Source organism: Eptesicus fuscus, chromosome 13 (assembly GCF_027574615.1).
Source record: "Eptesicus fuscus isolate TK198812 chromosome 13, DD_ASM_mEF_20220401, whole genome shotgun sequence".
Taxonomy (NCBI): domain Eukaryota; kingdom Metazoa; phylum Chordata; class Mammalia; order Chiroptera; family Vespertilionidae; genus Eptesicus; species Eptesicus fuscus.
The window spans coordinates 80765537-80786490 of record NC_072485.1 but is presented as its reverse complement, the minus strand read 5'-3'; the positions used below and the strand labels follow the sequence as shown (position 1 = coordinate 80786490).

General features: G+C 42.7%; 1 protein-coding gene and 1 pseudogene across 2 annotated transcripts in view; both read right to left on the bottom strand.

Moving 5' to 3' along the window:
• Window positions 1-20699, bottom strand: part of ATL3 (atlastin GTPase 3) — a 28763-nt gene extending 8064 nt beyond the window's left edge. Inside the window, exons 1-7 of one of the 2 annotated variants that reach the window (XM_054725830.1) lie at window positions 20454-20699; window positions 11935-12149; window positions 11662-11805; window positions 7187-7291; window positions 6656-6706; window positions 1602-1658; window positions 827-919 (exon numbers count right to left, since the gene is read on the bottom strand). In XM_054725830.1, the coding sequence (XP_054581805.1) occupies window positions 827-919; window positions 1602-1658; window positions 6656-6706; window positions 7187-7291; window positions 11662-11805; window positions 11935-12141 (657 nt within the window). In that variant the 5' untranslated portion in view covers window positions 12142-12149; window positions 20454-20699. Of the gene's footprint in view, window positions 1-826; window positions 920-1601; window positions 1659-6655; window positions 6707-7186; window positions 7292-11661; window positions 11806-11934; window positions 12150-20081; window positions 20271-20453 lie in introns of those variants that run through there. The other variant, XM_008159031.3, reaches the window with a different exon arrangement.
• Window positions 7796-9388, bottom strand: LOC103302081 (cytochrome c oxidase assembly factor 5-like; annotated as a pseudogene).
• Window positions 20700-20954: the final 255 nt, after the last annotated feature.

The following is a 20954-nucleotide window of genomic DNA, read 5'->3' as shown; positions in this document are numbered from 1 at the left end:
AGGAAAGAAGACTTCCCAACTCTGATGGGTCCTAGTGGCCTATGTTTTTTCTAATAAGAAAACGCAGAACCCTAAGAAGCAATAAATGCATGTATTTAATTAACCATAGCGTGGCTCCTATAGGTACCAAAGAGTTTCTTTAAAAAATAGAGTATTACACAATACTTAGGAAGAACAACAGGTTTGTGGGCATGAAGGAGGATCTAACTGAATAGTGAGGACTATCTGGTTAGATCCTCCTGTGTTTTAATTCTGGAGAAAAGGCTAAGTTTGCTTATATTCATCTTAAAACAAATAAGAATTGTCCGGCCGGCGTGGCTCAGTGGTTGAGCATCCACCTATAAACTAGGAGGTCACGATTCAATTCCCAGTCAGGGCACATGCTCGGGTTGTGGGCTTGATCCCTAGTGTGGGGTGTGCAGGAGGCAGCCTATCAATGTTTCTATTTTTCTCTCCCTCTCCCTTCCTCTCTTAGATCAATAAAAATACATATTTTAAAAACAACAACACATAAGAATTTTGAATAAGAAAACAGACTGAAGTTATGAATGTGACATTCTAAAGACACTTGTAGAACCTGATGTAAAATGTGAAATGGAATTACAATCAAAGCTGGGGCTTTTGCCCAGAGTTCTTTTGCCCACAATCCCTGTGCACTGTATACCCAGGTGCTTTAATCTAAAACGTGAATATTAGTGTGTGCTAACATGCATAAGTATTTCACAAACTTAACATAATTTTCTGTAACCTGCTTGAAATACAATAGCTAAGGCAAATGAAAGTTACCACTGCTTTTCGGTAATTCCCATATTATATTTCTTCTTACCTGTAGACGCTTATCCAAAAACGACATTCCTCCCTGTAGTCCATAGCTGTATTCATAAGGGAAACTCCAGTCTCGAACCAAAAACATCAGTGTCTATTTAGGAAAAGAGCAGTACACATTATAATGTTGCATAAATGCATTTTCAAAATAACAATTTAAGTACTCCTTTGCACAATGCCGGCTTCTTCAAAGGAGACAAGAAAACGTGCTGAAGGACTGATCTATTCTGTGATGTCTTTGAAACCTTATAAACATGTATGCCAAAGGCAAGGATGGGGAGTGTAGTAAAGGCCAAGAGAGAAAACAGTATGGCACTAGCTAGTCATACATCAGATCTACTTTCCCCATTAGAAAGGAAAGGAAAACTAAATAGTACTTAAAGCTCCTCTAATCTTACTCAGGTTACTATGCATTCCCATCCTCATGACATAAATAGCTAAAACAAGGGTCAGTAAACTTTTTCTGTAAATGGCCAAAGAGTAAATATTTTAGGCCACTGTAGCACAAGGCAGCCACTGACAATACAAATAAGTATGGCTGTGTTCTAAATAAAACCTTAGCTACAGACACTGACATTTAAATTTCAGATAATTTACATGTCATAGACTAGTATTCCTCTTTTGATTTCTTTCAACCATTTAAAACCATAAAAACCATTCCTAACTCATAGGTCACATAAAAATAGGCAGCTGGCCAGAACTGGCCTGTGAGCTGTAGTTTGCTGATCTCTGAACTAAAATAAAGATTTGAGTGACATTTATAGTGAACATCCTACCTGGAAGGGTTTCTGGAAAATTTCATCCATTGCCAGACGACCATATTCTGTGAAGAGCTTTAAAAAAAAAGGAGAAGAAGAGTTATGGCTTGTAAGGCAAAATTACTTAAAGTATTTCTGTGGCAATTTTTTTTTTGGGGGGGGCCCTCAGAGTTCAGGCGATGCAGGCGTGTGGGGGATGAAGTGGGGGAAGGGAAAGGCGCAGGCACCCTGGGAGAGAGGGCATGTGGCTATTCTTTATCAAAAGTATTCATTTAACAGCCGAAACCGGTTTGGCTCAGTGGATAGAGCGTCTGCCTGCGGACTGAAGGGTCCCAGGTTCGATTCCAGTCGAGGGCATGTACCTTGGCTGCAGGCACATCCCCAGTGGGGGGCGTGCAGGAGGCAGCTGATCAATGTTTCTCTCTCATCGATGTTTCTAACTCTCTCTCCTCTCTCCCTTCCTCTCTGTAAAAAAAATCAATAAAAAATATATTAAAAAAATAAAAGTATTCATTTAACAGACCGGACTCGTACTCATATGAAACCAAAGTTCTAGTTTCAAAAGCCCACAGGAGCCATGAACCTTAACATAATCTTGGATCTGTCTTACATCCCACTTCATGAGCAAATCCAGAACCCAACCACTCACCAATCCCATGTAGCTTGGAATATTACAATAGCTTCCTAACTGGTCTGCCTGCCCCTCCTCGCCACCATTCTCAATACAACAGCCTCCTTGGCTCTGTTACCAATAAGGTTAGTCAGATCACACCCTGCCTCTGCTCAAAACCCTCAACCACATTCAGTATAAAAGGCCAGTTCTTATCATGTGATGCCACCATGCTGGCCCTCCTTGATGTTCCTCAAATGTGCTGGGCACACAGCTGCTTTAGGGTCTTTGTTCTGACTGCTCTTCCTGCCTATGATGTTCTTCCCCTAAATAACTGTGCAATCAGCTCCCTCATTTCTTAATTTTTTGTTGTTGTTAATCCTCACCCAAGGATATTTTTCCACTGATTCTCAGAGAGAGTGGAAAGGAGGGAGAGGGAGGGAGAGAAAGAGAGGAAAAAAACATCAATGTGAGAGAGAGACACTGATTGAATGCCTCCCGAATGCTCCCCAACCAGGGCCAGGGATCAAACCTGCAACCCAGGTACATGTTCTTGACCAGGAATCGAACCAGCAGCCCTTCTGTGTGCAGACTGATGCTATAACTACTGAGCAGCCAGCCAGGGCGGGTCCCTCATTTCCTAAGGTCTTTCCTCAAATGGCTCCTTCTCAATGAAGCCTTCCACCACCACCTACCTAGAGATTACAGTTCTCCACACATTAGTTCCTACCCGTGCCTCTCGTTAACTTTTCTCCTTACCGTGCCCACTAGCTGACGTACTACACCCTTACTTATCTTGATCGATGTCTGTCGTCAGTACTAGCACTGGAACTCCACGGGAGCAGGCGTGTTTGCTCTGTGCACTACTGTACCTCCAGCAGCAAGGAGAGTACAGGCCCACAGTGTGCATGCCATTCAAATGACAGAGTACACCAATTCTTTCAGTTAGTGTTTACACATACATTTTACCTCTATTTCTTCATGAAGCCTCACTAAAAGTATAGTTAAAAGTTATAAATTTACAGGACAAAGATGATGAGAAATAATGTAACAGCAGACAAGAGTTGTCAAAAACACTGGAAGGAAAACAGGCAAACAAGAAGTGCCTTGGGTTTTGGCTTTCTCTGCCCTAAGACATCTCCAAGAGGCAGGGGCCATCCAGAAAGAAGCAGATTCTCTCCGTGGAACCCCTGAAAGGCTCAGAAACTGGAAGCAAGGGATGAGAGAGATAACTAAAGAAATGGTTGAAAGTCTTTGGAGAAAGCACCTAACACTCCCAGATCCTGCTCCCTCCCCCCTGCTCTTCCTGCCCCCACAGAAGTTGGAATTACACTTTCTGGAGAGGATAAACCAGAAAGAATACAGATGTTGCTTCCAAACTCAGCTGAATGAGAAGCCCCCTACCTTATTGAAAACTAGTGGCCAAGTGCACAGATTTGTGCACACTGAAAGGAAATTAGAAGAAATATTTTCACACATTGTGGACGGATCACGAGAATTCTCGTGTTTTCTGTTCTAAGGTTTATGGCTAATCATGAGACTACTTTAAAAATATATTAGCTTGTAAGAACACATAATAAATAACTTCAAAATGCAATGAGTATTTAATTTTAAAGCGTGCCTTTAACATTTATGTAAAACTTTTTTGTACTCGTTCAATAGAAACTTATCTGGCCACTGGGTAAAGCTAGCAAAAAACTACTGGTCCGCAATGTGTTAATATCACTATTCCCCCCTTTCCCTATAATAGAAGTGCCAACCAAATTCACCATCGACAATGACAGATGGAAACATTTGCATGTGATTGGCGCCAGCGAGAGCTTTATATGTATTGCAGATGCGTGAGTCAACTTAGCCTTTTATAGATATAGAATAAACTTGCTTAATTAGGCCTGCTTTCTGATGTAGCTAAACTTTTTGCAGCCCAGTGAAGCACCCAACTACAGCAGTAAATATCAACACGAAGCAGATTATTATTGTAGATCACAAGGGAGAACAAAGGGTAAAATATTTCACTGCAGCAGTGTTTGACTATATTCTGCGCAGTGAGAAAGCCTGAAGTCATTTTCAAGGTCCACCATTTCTTACTTTTCAGTCGGGTCAAGTTTCAAAACTTTCTAAATCTCCATTTTTCGGCTAATGAAAAGAAAATAGGATTCTACCAAGTCTCCTATCTACCTACTCCAGGACTTGTGTGAGGATCAAATGAGATGAGGCACAGGAAAATGCTTCACAGACATTTGGTTAAAGTGTGAAATATTTGCACCTGGCTATAAAGCAAGTCGTAACCGGTTTGGTTCAGTGGATAGAACGTCAGCCTGCGGACTGAAAGGTCCCAGGTTCGATTCTGGTCAAGGGCATGTACATTGGTTATGGGCACATTCCCAGTATGGGGTGTGCAGGAGGCAACTGGTCGCTATTTCTCTCTCATCGATGTTTCTAGCTCTCTATTCCTCTCCCTTCCTCTCTGTAAAAAGTCAATAAAATATATTTTTTTAAATATAATAAAAAAATAAAATAAAGCAAGTTGTATTCCTGGGCTGAAGAAACTCCAAGGAGACTAGTCGCTAGGGAGAGGAAGTTGGGCATTGCTACGTGACGTCATTACCCGGCGCTCACAGCAACTGTTTCTGGCTGGGCTGGGCTGTGGGCCACATTTTGCACCATGGGGGTCTCAGCAGTGTTGGCTGTGATTTGGTGGGCTGTTGCTCCAGGGTGGTGGCAGGGCCTGTGTCCCACTTGGGGAAGCCGAGTGTTGCTTTGTTGGTGCCAGGTCCACAGAACAGGTCCATGGTACCGTTTCTCTGTAAATGGCCAGCCAGTGCATGTCACGGCAGCTCCTGCGTTGAGCTTCTGCCCCCTAGCCGTCAGTGCACGTCATAGCGACCAGTCAGACAGTCGGAGGGACACTTAGCATACTGACCTTTTATATATATATAGATTATATAGATAGATAGGTACTTAAATCAAAGTCTACAAGCTTACTGAACAGAGAAACTCTTAAGCCCTTATACCCTGTTAGAGTCTCACAAGCTTTGACTCACCTAACCTAGGCAGTTTAAAGAATTCTTCTTGGGGGAATTTGACAGTCCAAGAGTAATAGTCTGCAAATACAGACATTTAGAAGTTGCAACCAAATAGCTAAATCATCTTTCCCAATCACCTCTCTGCGATCCAAAACAATATACAAGGCTGCCTCTTACCAAAGCTCCCCATCAGACTTTAGTGGCTCACTATTAACTACAGAGGGTCAAGGACCACCACACCTTTGAAAAAAGCTCCCAGCAGAAAAGACAAAAACTCATGTCCTTCAATTCTAGGACATCATCTTACATTATTCCTTTTATAATTGCTTTCCCTCCATTTTCTGTTTGCTCTTACTAAAACACCTATTATGTTAAACCTCGCCTGAATTATCACCACATTTTGTTTCTTCTGTGCCCTACTGTTCTCCCTCTCCTCCACCTGCCCCTGTCCCCACCTCTCTCTATCTCTCTCCCCTTCTCTTCTCTCTTGGCTTCCCTTCCTTCCCCCTTCCTATTTCTGTTGTTTTCAGCCACCCAGCTTATGGTGCTCTGTTACATCACCCATACCTATTTATTTATGAATCTCTCTCACTGACTGGATCACAAAATCCATAAAGAATTATGTCTGCCTCAAGCACTATTGTATTTATAACATTATTATACAATTGTATCTTTGAATGCCCACTACCTCACACACGGTGGGCATTCAAAGAAATGAGAGGAAGGAGCTTAGAAAGAAAATAGTTTCAGATAAAAAGGTGTCAAATTCAAGTTTGTTTGTTTTTTAAAATCTATTTTTATTGATTTCAGAGAGGGAGAGACAGAAACATCAATGATGACAGAGAATCACAATTGGCTACCTCCTACAAGCCTCACACTGGGGATCCAGCCCACAACCCAGACATGTGCCCTGGTCAGGAATCGAATCATGACCTCCTGGTTCAAAACGCTCAACCACTGAGCCATGCCGGCCGGGCTCAAATACAAGTTTTAATGGAAATGTTTTACAGAACAACAGCTCTCAACCACTGAGTCATGGCACTGGTGTAGAACCACTGATTATAAAGCATGAGTAATTCCTAGTAGTAATATTAAAGGCCAAAGTTTAGGAATTATTTTGTTTTTAAAGAAATATTATATTGCCATTTTTGATCCTGCCAAGCACACTCCACCTCACAATCTTTCTTCTTGCTGTTCCCTCTCCTATACCACTTTCCGCCAGATATGTCTACAAAACTTACTGGCCACTTTCTTTAGTTCCCTGCTCAACTCATTAAGGCCTTCCCTGACCACTTCAGCGATAGATATACAGAGAGTGGGATTATTATGAACAAAAACCTTCCTCCATATTTCAATCTTTTGCTAGAACTATTGAAGTAAAATTTTTGTCTTAAACTTTTAAAGATATATATGATGTTTAAATGAGGAATATATACCTGTAGCTGTTGGAGATCATCTTCCTGAATGTTCTGAGACAAGTTATAAATCTAGAAAACAAACATCCAAATTGATACTACTTTAGCTAATTTCAAGCAAGCTCAAATAAAGCCTAAAGCACTGCTTTGTACATTTAAAAGTCTGCATAAAAAATATGAAGTCTGTTCACAATAATATTATCTGTCCTTTGGAAAACTATGCTTATACGGTTGAAATAACATAATTCTTCCTTTACAGTTTAAAATATAGTTTTCTTAAGTTCTTAACAAATCTGCATTTCCTAAATGATGTTATTTCAATTTTCACTTTCAGACTTTTATTAGAGACTTTTATATAAATTTATGACCAAAGTAGAAAAATAGTTTAGGTTCCTTCTTGAGCCTGTAAGAGGTTAACCGATATCTGTGGTCTATAAAGAACATTTATGTATCACCACAGAAATTCTGATGACAAAACAATAACTAAAACTACATGTAACCCCTTTATCTTATTTCCTCTACAAACGTGTTTTCCTAGTCGAGTGGTTTTACCTGAACAGAACTAGTCATGGTGCTTAGAGCAAAGATGGTGGCACAATCTTTCACAGTGGACTGGCTGTCAAATGCCCCCTGGGTATCCATCAAAACAACTGCAACCTAAAAAAAAGGAAAATACAAACAAAGTATGTTAAAGTGAGAAGGGGGGAAATGTAAAGGAGAACTTGAGAAGTACAGGTAACATTTAAGTGAGGCTTAAGTGGCTGCTTATAGGTCCTATCAGAAAAGTATAATTATTTAGGTGCCTTGTTTTGAGCAGAGAACCTGCAACCTGGGCCTTCGGGCTCAGTTGGTTGGAGTGACACCCTGTGCACCAGAAGGTCATAGATTCCAATCCTGGTCAGAGCACATGCCAGGTTGCCGGCTTGATCCCAGTTGGGGTGCATATGTGAGGCAACCATCCATGTATCTCTCTCACATCAATGTTTCTTTTTTTTTTCCCAAGAACTCAAAAGCAACTTATTTTATAACTAAACCAGACAGATTAAATAAAAGACAGTTTTATCCTAAACTTCCCTGATAGACATTTTCTCCCAGGCTCCATGTTATCAATTTTAACAGTCCCATTAGTGGCCTTCAGAATATTCACAAAGGACGTGTACAAAGTGTCATTTGGTTTAATCATGTTTGAAAATAACAATCTTTGTGCTTTAAAACAATTTCTTTTATTTTTTGGGGGGGTTAATCCTCACTTGAGGATATTTTTTCCATTGCTTATCAGATAGAAGGAGGTGGGGGGTGCAGAGAGAGAGAGAGGGAGAGACACACACAAGTGGTTGCCTCCCATCTGTGCCCCTTCCCACGTATATCCCCTTGACCAAGATTGAACCCATGGTTCTTTGGTTCGCAAGCAGACACTCTAACCATTGAGCAAACCGGCTAGAGCCTTTAAAACAATTTTTTAAATGCATTTATTATGCTCCCTTGCTCATAACTGGTCAATTAAATTTTTCTTCTAAAAATAACTCAGAACAATAAAATTATTTATAGATATTAAAAAACAGAAATCATGCATTCTCTCCAGTGCTCCATGGTCCAACCAAACAGGTGTAAGAAAAAATATGTTTCCAACTTTGGTTTCTGTGTTTTAATAACCAGAGGAAATCCTTGTTGTATTCATCTTGGTTTCAACAGAATAGTTATCAATATCCTTTTCTTCCTCTGAATCTTCATCTGGCATCCAACATTGATCTTTTACATTCAAAAAATGAATTTTTTAAAGCTTTGCAGTTTCCTTCCTTCAGACATTGCCGAGGGGATTTTCCTTCTTGGAGCACACAGTGGGACTGCAGCAGACAGGCGCCCAGGTCCTCCTTCACGCCCGCGCACGCGCCGCCCTCCGGCTTGTCCTCGTAATACCGTAATACCGAGGCATAGCTGCGCCTGCCGCCCGCCGTGGCCGCGCTATTTCCGGCCACAACAGCGGCGACCCGGCTGCCCGCGAGCGACGTCCCCTGTCACATCAATGTTTCTCTCTCTCTCTCTCTCTCTCTCTCTTTCTCTCTTCCCCCCCTCCAATCTCTAAAATTAATAAAAGAAAAATGAGAAGAAATTTTTTTAAAAGACCTAAACTGAACTTTAGAGATGAAAATTAAGTCTGAAATGATAATACACTGAATGGTATTAACAGATTATTAGGATTGGTGAACTCAAAGACCTACCAAAAGGAGCCATCAAAAAGGAAATAGAGGCCTAGCCATTCTGCTCAGTGGACAGAGCACTGGCCCTCAGGCTGAAGGGTCCCAGATTCAATTCCAGTCAAGGACACATACCTCGGTTGCAGGCTCAATCCCCAGCCCTAGTCGGGAAGCAACCAATCTATGTGTCTCTCTCACACCCATGTTTCTCTCTCTGTGTCTCTCCCGCTCCCTTCCACTCTCTTTAAAAAAAAAAAAAATCAATGGAAAAATATCTTCTGGTGAGGATTAACAAAAAAAAAAAAAAAGAAAAGAGAAAGAGAAGGAGGGAGGGAGGGAGGGAGGGAGGGAGGGAGGAGGGAGGGAAGAAGGAAGAAAAGGAAACAGAAAAATAAGAATTAAAATAAAAACAAGCCATGAGACAACTTCAAGCAGCCTGATATATATGTAATGTAAGTCCCCAAAGGATATGAGGCAAAAATATATTTGAAAAAATGATTCCAGAAAATGTCCAATTTTGATAAAAATTATAAACCTGCAGATTCAAGAAGCTCAACATGCTCCAAATACAAGACACATGATGAGAACTACACTAAGACACATCATAATCCAATTGCTAAAAAAATAATAGAGAAAAACCTTAAAAGCAAGCAGACAAAAAAGACATGTTAGGCACCTGAGAGTAACAGCAGGATTTCTCGTAAGAAACAATGGCAAAAAGTCAGGGGAGTGACATCTTCAAAGCACTGAAAGAAAAACCTACCAGCCTGGAATTCTATACCCAGCATATATATTTTTTAAAACAAAGACTTTTCAGAAATATGAAAGCTAAAAGATTTCAGCACCTGCAAAGCAGCAGTGTAAGAAATGTTAAAGGAAATCCTTCAAACAGAAGAAAAAAAGTGGACAAAAAAATGGAAATATGGACACACACAAAATGAAGAGCATAGTTAATGCTAACTACATGGGTAACTATATGACTTTTTCTTATTATTTAAATACCTTTAAAAGATAACCGACCACTAAAATAAAAATAAAAACAATGTTAAAGTAAAATATGTGACAATAGCACAAAAGCTAGGAATGGAGGAATGAAATTATCTATACTAATAAAAGGGTAATATGCTAATTAGACCAGGACACCTTCTGGACAGAGCCATGGTGGCGGGGCAGAGGTGGTTAGGGGCGATCAGGCTAGGAGGGGAGGGCAGTAGGGGGTGATCAGGTCAGTGGGGGGGGGGGCAGTTGGGGGCTATCAGGCCAGCAACGGGGGCAGTTGGGGGACGAGCAGGCCGGCAGGGTGGGGGCAGTTGGGGATTAGAAGGCCGGCAGGGGGGGCAGTTGGGGGCGAGCAGGCCGGCAGGCAGAGTGGTTAGGAGTGATCAGGCAGGCAGGTGAGCCATTAGGAGCCAGTGGTCCCGGATTGCGAGGGATGTCTGACTGCTGGTTTAGGCCCACAGGGATTGGGCCTAAGCCGGCAGTCAGACATCCTCCGAGGGGTCCCAGATTGGAGAGGGTGCAGGCTGGGCTGAGTGATACCCCCCACCCCACCCCCCACCCCCATGAACGAATTTCATGCACCAGGCCACTAGTAATTCAATAAAGCTGTTAAAAGAATTAAAAGGTTGGATAAAATAATATCTAAAGCTCCTTCTATAAAAAAGTTACTGTTATATTTCAATGTTATAATTTTTCATTCTCCTAGATTATCTTTCTTTACAAAATGTGATAACCTCCTCATTGTGCTACATTTTTTGTATGTGTACTATACATTGTTAAAAAAAGAGGGTTTTCCAATATACCTTTCTCCTGAAACCTCACTCAAAAAGAGAAATAAGGAAATATATAAGGAAAAGGAATAGAAAGTGTAAAAGCAGCAATCAAGAGTTGTGCATCGCCGAAACCGGTTTGGCTCAGTGGATAGAGCGTCGGCCTGCGAACTCAGGGGTCCCAGGTTCGATTCCGGTCAAGGGCATGTACCTTGGTTGCGGGCACATCCCCAGTGGGGGTTGTGCAGGAGGCAGCTGATCGATGTTTCTCTCTCATCGATGTTTCTAACTCTCTATCCCTCTCTATTCCTCTCTGTAAAAAATCAATAAAATATACTTTAAAAAAAAAAAGAGTTGTGCATCAACTCTTCAGCCCCCAAAATAATGAATGACTTAGCATTTAGGAAAAGGCTACAACTAAACAACCTAGAACCTTAAGTCCCAGAAAGACTCAAAAATGAGAGAAATGAACAGCTGTGAAGGGGTGCTTTAGGAAGGAATGGGTTAAAGTTTGTTTAAAAAAAACAGTGATACTTCAAAAGCCCCTCTTCCACTTTTATACATGACTTGCCCTTCCTGGCCCTTACAAATAAATTTGGGGATAGGTTCTACAACTGTAGCTTACTATTATTTTTTAATCCTCACCCGAGGATATTTTTCCTTTGATTTTTAGAGAGAGTGGAGAACAGAGGGAAAGAGAGAAACATCAATGTGAGAGAACCACATCAATTGGTTGCCTCCTGCACATGCACTGACCAAGGCCTGGGCCGGGAAGGAGCCTGCAACCGAGTTATGGGTGCCCTTGGCTGGAATCGAACCCAGGACCCTTGGGTCTGCAGGCCAAAGCTCTATCCACTAAGCCAAACCGGCTAGGGCTGTAGCTTACTATTTTTTGTTAGAAGCCTTTTATTACTATTTGGCCTTTTAAAACTATATTCATGTGTTATTTTTAAACCATAAACATATCATTCCAATAAAAAATATTTTTAATTGGATTATCAAAATACACATTAAAGTTCTAATTTTGTTGTTTTATTAATATGTACGCCTTTTTCTTCCTTACCTTCTTCCCATCTGGCTTTTGCACAGTGAAAACTTCATTCCAGATCTGAATCCCATTAGTTTCTGGGTCAGAGCCCCCTCTCCATGAAAATCCTGTTAATGGTTCTTCTGAATCACCTAACCAATTTGAATGGCCACCTTCTTTCTACAGGAGAAATAAGACATTTCTATTAAACCTAACATTTTGAGTATTTTTAAACATCAAGAATAACACGTGAACTTATTTTGCTCTTTTGCTCATCTTCTAATTTGAAATGAAATAATTCTACCTTACCTGGAAATACAAGTAGCGGAGCATAAAGTCCAGAAAGAAAGACTTGCCCTTTCGGAAGGCACCAGCCACTGACACCACCACCACATCAAGGTCTCGAATGTGGTCCTGCAAGAGGATGCTGGCCAAGGCCTTCTCTTCTAACTCAAAGGAATGTTGGTCTTTCTGAACCAAAACAACTTGCACTGGACCAGGCTTTCCACTCTCCATGGCATCACCTATGTTGTTACAGAGAAAAACATTAGTTTCAACGTATTTTTTAAATATGTATTTTTGAACAAGGAAAAAGCAAGAACTTAAGGTACAAAAGCACTAAACCATTAAAAAAATGACAAATTAGACTTCATTAAAATCAAGAGTTTTTGTTCATTAAAAAATACCATTAAGAGTAAAAATGCAAACCATAGGACAGGAGAAAATATCACAATACCTATATCCAAAGAACTCATATCCAGAATCAATATAGAAATCCGTAAGAGGGAGAGAGAAACATCCATGATCAGCTGCCTCCTACTGATTCCCTACTAGTAATCAAGCTCGAACCCTGGGCATGTGCCCGTGAGCTCAGGGTGCATGGGACGATGCTCAGCTACCTGAGCCACACCAGCCCTGGTGTCTTTTTACCCTTTAAGCTACGGAACTGCTGCTCACTGTTCATACTTTATCAGACAACAACGGGTTCTTGGCACTTTTTAGTTTTTTACAAACTATTAGAAAACAATATATATTAAATGCCATGCTATTGTTGTAATAAATGTATACTAATACTTTTCTTTACCATTATTGGTGATAAGAAAGGAAACATTTCTGTGAATAATCTCTTAGGGTTCTTCTTATTACCACAACAGCAGGTGAATCCAGGACTTAAAAACCTCAGTGTTTCATATAAAAGAACCAATGAGCCCTAACCGGTTTGGCTCAGTGGATAGAGAGTCAGCCTGCGGACTGAAGGGTCCCAGGTTCTATTCCGGTCAAGGGCATGTACCTTGGTTGTGGGCACATCCCCAGTAGGGGGTGTGCAGGAGGCAGCTGATCAATGTTTCTCTCTCATCGATGTTTCTAACTCTCTATCCTTCTCCCTTCTTCTCTGTAAAAAATCAATAAAATATATGTATTTTTAAAAAAGAACCAATGAGAACAATTTATTCAGACCTTATGGATAAACCCCTCAAAGCAGTAGCAAAGTCTCTGAGATAGCTGGTTGCTCACCCAATATTTGTTTTCCCCTCCTGCTAAGTAATCAATTTTTAGCTGGGCATATTAACTGCCCAAAAGAAACATATTTCCAAACCAACCTTGCAGCTAGGGTGTCACGTGACTAAATTCTGACTGGAAATGATATAGCAACTTCCAGGTCATGCATTTCCCCCTTCCTGACGGCTAGATGGAGAAGTGAGAGTGAGTCATCCTGGACCAGGCACAGGAGGGCAACACCCTAGGAATATTGGAGCAACAAGAGAGGTAGGACCAGGGGGCGGAACCATATCTGCAAGACAAAGACCCCAGAAGGTTAAAAAAAAAAAAGAGAGAGAGACAGAGAGGTAGGACCTAGGACTTCATGTAATAGAACTGCCATGCTGGCTCACTTTTATGTGAAAGAAAAGTTAAAATGTACCTTGCTTACATCACTTATCTGGAGGCTCAATCAGATATAGCCAAACCTAGAAACCAACACAACAGTTACCCAGGACTTCACAATTAAGTTCATGATACTTTCAATTTCATCTACTTCGCTATTAAAGTTTACTGAGCAATGTGAATGTTCTGGTATTTAGCAGACACACAATAAGCAATCATAAAAAAGAATGAATATGTACTGCAGTACAGTTGAGAGCTGCAACCCTAAGGATGCAGGTGGTACTGTTAGAGCAAGGGGCATGGAAGATAAGGATACATGGGCTGCAGACAGGATAGAAGAATCCAATGACAAAAATGTATGCAGTTATGCACAGTGAGTTGCTTTTCAAGAGAAGCTGGAGACCACTGAGAAGTTTTTAAAAAAAAAGTGATAAAGCCTTCACTCGTGTCTTCCTCTCTGCCATTAACACAGAGAAAAGGAAGAGCAGCAGGCTGTGTTTAGTGGGATGATCCTGCACTTCTCTTCAAACAGTATAGTGGGCATCCCGGAATTTTAAAAGACCTTGTTCTTTTGGCTTGAATTGGACCCAAAATGCAATGTAAACAAATAGAGCTGCTCACTTTTCACACCATCTTTCCCTCTGCCTTTCTAGGACAGTGGGACTACATTACTGATCTGCCAAGTAAAAACTTCACTTCGCCTCACCTCTTTCCAGATGTCATGTGAATGTCCTTTGCTGACTTATCCTCACAACTCAGACTCCCCAATCCCTTGGACCCCTTCATCCAAATGTTAGGGCCTATTCCCTAAGGCTTAGGCTAAGCCATCTTCCAACATTTCTTGCCTATGACGTTGATCATCCAAGTCACCATCCCCAAGTGGTTTTTGTTTTTTTAGGGTTTTTTTTTTTTTTTTTTTGGGGGGGGGGTTGCCTTTTAATTGCTTTTATTACTAAAAAAAAAAAAAAAAAAGCTTCGGTTTTTTTTAGTTTTCTGACTCTGCTTGTGCCTTCAACACTTTCACAATGATTTTCTGCTCCTCAATAAGGAAAGCCCTCTTGATCCTGTCCTGGACACATTGACACACGTGGGTGCACCACAGGCCCCGCAGACAAGTTTCTTCACTTTAGACAACCTCGTTAGAACCTGAGGTCTCACGGCCTGAAATCCTCTAAGTCGGCCTGGGCACGCACCACATGGAGAGTTTGGTGCTTTCCCAACCTTCTTGGTATAAAGGTAAACAATTCTATTACCAGGGTTTGGGACAGCCTGGTTTTGTTAGAGGCTGTATTGTAGGACAGCCTCCGACGGCATGTCAAACGCTGGACCACGGATAATGCCTGGAGTCACCGTCCCCGGAAGAGGGGCCCCAGGTGTTTCTTTGATGATGTTACCAGTCCCTTGGGGCTGAACTCCTTCATTACAGCACATGAACATGTCATGACAGCAACTACATAAAGGCTATCAAAACATTTTATGGACAACTCAAAATAAACCCCACCCCTCCACTGCCTTAGTTCCTCTAATTTCTTCTCCTCGTTCTCCCAGGCAAATTTATTCCTGTTGGCCTTTCTACTGGGAGAACGTTAGGATTCAGGTCCTATCCCAATTCCTAAATCTCCAGTTCAACCTACTCAACCATTTGTTCTCACTGCCTAACATGCTTCTTCCCCCTTCCCTCCACACAGACACACCTGTTCATCCTTCAGCACTCACCTTCACCCTCCCTTTGTCCTGATCCTGCCCAGCCTATCCTCTCAGAGATACATCACCTATATGGGATGAGAAAACAGGCTCTGGAATCAAGACAAGGCAGGGCTTAAATCCTTACTTTCTCCCCTCTAGAATGTAAGCTCCATGAGGGTAAGAATTTTTGTCTCTTGTTCAGTGCTATAATTCCCCAATATCCTGGAACAGTGTGCACACGAAGTAGACATCCAATAAATATTTGTGGAATAAACAAATACACTCCACCACTTAGTCACAATGTGACTATGGATAAATTTATAACCACTTATAGCTCCACATAGTTATAAATCTAATACCCATCTCAAAGCCCAGTGATTGACACGTTTTAGGGGCTTAGTAAAGTAGACCCACTTTCCCATTTCCACTAAAACCTTGTACATAGTTATTCTACTCATTACAATTATTATATTGTTATTCTGATTTACAGCCCAGATTGGGAACCCCTGCGGAGTAGAGAACTAGGAGGCATTCAGCCTCAGTACCTAACATAGGAAGAATAATAGTTTCCTAGTGTTGTGAACACTAAACCCAATAGTACACCTCAGTAAAGATCAGTTTCTTCCCTTCCCCGTCCAGTCTTTCTTTCATTGTCAAACTCCTTGAAGGTATGTCTTCATCTACAGATGGAACCATTCCCCTTAGCACCTTTGATTTTCCTCTCAGTCTCTCCAGTTTATGACCTCACTTGCCAAATTTGACAGCCCTTTCTTGATTCTCATTCAATCCTCTCTCTCTGTGACAAAACACAACTGCCTCCCACTTCTAAAACTTAAAACCTACGGACTCGGTGACAGTGTACATTCCTAGTTCTCTTCCAAGCTCTTTATCATCTCCTTTCACTTCTTTTTCTTTTCAGCCTCCTATGATATACACCCAGGCTCTGCTTCAATCTTTTTCGAAGTTCTCATTCACTCCCTCCTCTATGGTGGTGATACCACTTCATTCATTTCTACCCTGCATTCAGGTCCAAATGTACAACTGCCGAAGGGACAGACTCACCTGGATATTCCACTATCACCTCTAAGGAGCAATATGTAGAAATAGATGGGCGTAAGAGTCAGGACACAGATCCTGTTCCAGTTCTACCACAAACAACCTGTGTGATTCTGGGCATGTCTAGTCTGTCTCAACAGAAAAATGAGTCAAGATTTCAGCTCTAGAAGCCCTTCCAATACTAACATTTTCGAAATCTACGTTTAGTATCTTCAAAATGAATCCCCAGTTAATCCACTTCTCTCAAATCTCCATGGTTCAGACTCCACATCTTCCCTATCTTCCTGTATGCAATATACCATCAAATCCTCTCCTATCCTCCTTCCATGGTGTAAGCTGCTTTGGCAAAGGTTGTTATTCTAGTGAGGCAATATGTATAGGAGAAAGGCCTCCTCAACAATCAGGGAAGACCTGCCCTGACTGGTTTGGCTCAGTGGATAGAGTGTTGTCCTGTGGACTGAAGGGTCCCAGGGTTCGATTCCGGTCAAGGGCATGTACCTTGGTTGCAGGCACATCCCCAGTAGGGGGTGTGCAGGAGGCAGCTGATCGATGTTTCTAACTCTCTATCCCTCTCCCTTCCTCTCTGTGAAAAATCAATAAAATATATTAAAAAAAAAAAAAAAATCAGGAAAGACCAGAGTGTGGGGCCCAGTTGTGCACTGAATGTAACAGCCTGAATAAACCACTTGATTCTCTGTGTCTTGGTTTTCCCTACAAAATCAGGCAGAACCACTAGGGTGGAGCTAGCCTCAGTGCCCGTCCTTACTGTCTAATGAGTTCCAAAAAGCAAATTAACTACAGTTGGAAACGTTTCACTGGGTAGGGTACGTGACTCAGGGTAAAGTTATGACCCGAGTTTTCCACTCTCCCTTTGAAATCCATTCGCTAAAGTGAAAAGGCAACACACTCACCAACAGAAGCATACCGTTTTCATGCTTTGTTCTTGCGGGCAGTTTTTAAAGCTCCCAATTCACAGACCAGGCCAGAGAAAACATCACCACAAGAGAAAGTACTAAGCCCTCAGCCAACTCTGTGTAGAACTGCTGGGTGTGGCTCCTTTGTGGTGATGGCGAGTAAGTAGTTTTATGTGCTCTACTTTGTCTCAAGGTAGGAGATGATGGCAGATACACATAAAATTTTAAGGCTGTTTCAGTGAAAACACTACTTAAACCCAACTAAACAGAATATCAGGGGAAATTTTACATCCTAATTAATTAAAGGATTTTGGAAGAAGCTTTTTCTCAGTTCATCTGTTGTAAAAAAACTTTGCATTTTATTTTAGCACAGAACGCTGAACAAAACCATTTTCTTTGTCAATTAAGAATTTAGTAGTGCTTCATGATTTATGAAGATCAATTATGACTAAACAGTATTGAAGATTCAGAAATGCAGAGACCCAACTGAATCTAAAAGTGATGCCAGGCTGTATGCACTACAGGGCGAGGCAGGGGATCTTTTTAATAGAGAATGAGTTAATAGTCATCTTATTAGACTTTTCCCTAAAAATGAGACCATCACTAAAATCATTCTCATTACCTGCAGGTTTTAATTATGTGTTCCAGTTTAGTAAGGCTTTCTTATTTGGCAGTATTTATTGGCCTGAGATTCCTTATCATTTCAAGGCATAAGAAGAGTGAATCATTTGCTTATTTGCCTACTATACCAATAAAGCCTGTTTCCTGATTTGTAACATTCCTTAGCTGTGAACGTGTTCTAACCATCAAAATGCCAAAAAAAAAAACATTTTTTTAGAAATTTGCAATGAAGAGCATCAACTTCTAATACAAGTATTGAATTACAAATTATGCTTCCTATATAGTAACAAACCAATTCAAATGTAAGCAACCACCTATAGGGAAATTTTATTATAAATTAGTATGAAAATCAGATTTGGATTTTTCTAAAATGTTGCCTAACCACTCAATGAATTAAATCAGAATCTGTGGGTGGGTCCCAAGCATCCAGAGGTTTTAAAAACCCCAGGTTATTCTAATGCACAGCAGTGCTGAGAACTGCAACGCTATGGCAACTAAAAGATGTTTCTTTTAAATAAAAACTTTCCCCCTTGATATATCTTAAAGAATATGCTTCTAAAATGTCAAAGATAACTTGGGGAAATGTTTTAGAATTGAGACTAACTTTAAAATGTAGCTGTGTTATTTGAACAATTTCTCAAAATGAAAAATAAGGCCGTAAAACTTTCACAGGCACGCCTAGTCATTAAAGGTAAATCCTAAACCAGTTCTCAAACAAGTTCATACAACCTAGGATTCTCTAAGGTACTTCCTAGGAACCTTAAAATATGTGACCCCCCCCAAAAAAATAAATAACAATATGTGACCAAACTGTTAATAATGACCACTGGGGAACAGGAGAGGTAGAATAAACTTTGTATTTCTTGCTTCTTACAATTCTCTATTTTATTTTAAATAATTAGCATGACTATATTCTTTATTCTATGATTTAGAAATCATAACCATGAAAAAGTGCTGTAGCAATTTTTTTAAAAGCCTATCCTAAAAACCTATTTAGTGAAAACTAAGAAAATTATGCTAGTACACCTCATCACATTTATCCTCTATTTATGACTTTTCTTAATTGCATGTTTACTCCAATGAGATAAACCCTAGCTAGTAAAACAATGCGCTGTACTAGAGTAACGCTTCATTATGTAGAGAACTTTTCACCCAAGCGTTTCATTTGTAGGTGGTTAAAGCAGAAACAACAGGGATTTCTAGACTACAGTACAAGCTAGTTTCTACGGGGGTAGGAAAAAAGTACTAATTTTAGAATTTCGGCACATTGCAATGTTCCGTACTTGCCGCAGATTAAAACTATGTGGGTTTTGCTTCTCCGAAAGCAAGTCAAAATGGGAAATCGCGTTCTTGGTCCGTTAGTTCCTTCCTCCCTTTCACAAAGCATCCCACCCAACTCCGTCTTCAAACTTGAGGGCTGGGATTTATTTACTAAACGACTCTCCAATGGTAGTTTCTTCCCTGGCCTTTCGATTTCGCAAGTGAAACTTCTGGCCATTTCAACAGCAGGCACGTTAAACCATAAAGCCAGGTGAATGACAGGTGAAGTCGCACCCGTGACTTAGGGTTACTTCTATTTGGTTTTCATTTAATACGTTTCCTTTCTTGTCTTCAGGAAAGCAAAAGAGCAACGTGCGGCACCAAACGTACTAAAAGAACTTCCTAGCAAATCATTTAGGCCACGTTCTTTTATCTCCTTTATGGCCACGAAGTGTGGGTTCAAAATCAACTTTCTGAACACTTCTTGTTGTGCCTCAAGGTCGTCGGGATAAAAATACGGCTTCGCCGTCCTCCGAGGTCTTCTTAGGAGCCGAACAGAAATAAAGCCGCTGCCTTCCCGCTCCCAAGGCCGGAGCCCCGGCCCGAGGCTCCCGGGCCCCGAGCGTGCGGAGCGCCCGGGCCGGAAAGGGGCGGCAGTCCTTGGGCGCCGGGCTCTGCCCAGAGCGGGCTGAAGCCTCCGGACACCGCCCCAGGGGTGCGGGGGGCGGGGGGGGGGGCGCCAGACCCGCAGCAACGGCCCAGAGGAGCACTAGCGGCCTCCCCCGGGCGCAGGGCCCGACCCCCGAAGGCGGCCGCTCCCAGCCTGGGGCCGAGGAAGACGCCGCCCGCGCCCGACCGACCGGGCCCAGCGAGCAGCCCCCCGGCTCCGAATTCAGGGACATGCGGTCCCGGCCCCGGGACAAGGAAGAAGGGCGGCGCGGACGGGCGGTCTCCTTCGAGTTCTAGCAGGAAGGGCAGCGGGGGTGGCCATAAAGTGGGCCCGGGTTTGAGGGGGGAGGGAATTAGGCGCCTCACCTGCTCCTCCCGAGGCAGCCGCTACCGCTCGATGAGGAGACAACATGGAGCCTCCGCCTTTAGCAGAAGCAGCAGGGCTCAGAGAGGGAAGGGCTGGGGCGGGAACAAACTTGGCCTTGGCCTTGGCCTTGGAGGCGGGAAACGGGCGGGGCCTGGGCTCTGGAAGAAACTGGGGGGGAAGGAGGCGAGCGCGGAGCCGCGAGGGAGCGAGCACAGGGCGGGTGGGCGAGGCCCGACGGGAGGCTGCAGGCGCGGCGAGCCCTGGACCAGCTGGAGCGGGAAAGCGCACGCGGCCGAATCCCGCCACCGCCCGACGTGTGTGCGCCTGCGCGGGAGCGCGAAGCGCGCCGCCGTCTACCTGGGACTGCGCACTGGGGCCGGCGGTCCGTTGGGAATTGTAGTCCTACGCTCTCTGGGTCCCCGCCAGGGCTCCGGGTTCTGCTCACTCATCCCGGGCGGGGAGGAAGCAGAAGAAGGGGGATGGGCTTCTCTGGGCTTTTTGACAACTGAACTACAACTCCCAGCAGGCCTTGCGGGGGAGTGAGGGCCGGCCGGGGCGGGAGCCCGCCAGCAAGTCCCGCCTGGAGCCTAGCCTGGAGACCAGGCCCGGGACCCAGCCCTAGGGATAACCGGCATGGAGCCCCCGTCGGCCCTGCGTTTGAGGCGGTTTTAACACTGCTCGGGGCCACAGGTGGGCGGCACTCTGCCCTGAGGACCGAAAGAAGGCCTTCACCCTGGGTGACGTGAGCGACACCGGTTTTTCAACGATTTTGACTTCACAAGGGGAGGAGGCTGTGACTTCATTACCACCATTATTAGCTTCACCCACATGGCCGTCCCCGGCCAAGCCCGATGGTGCGCCATCACCACTCT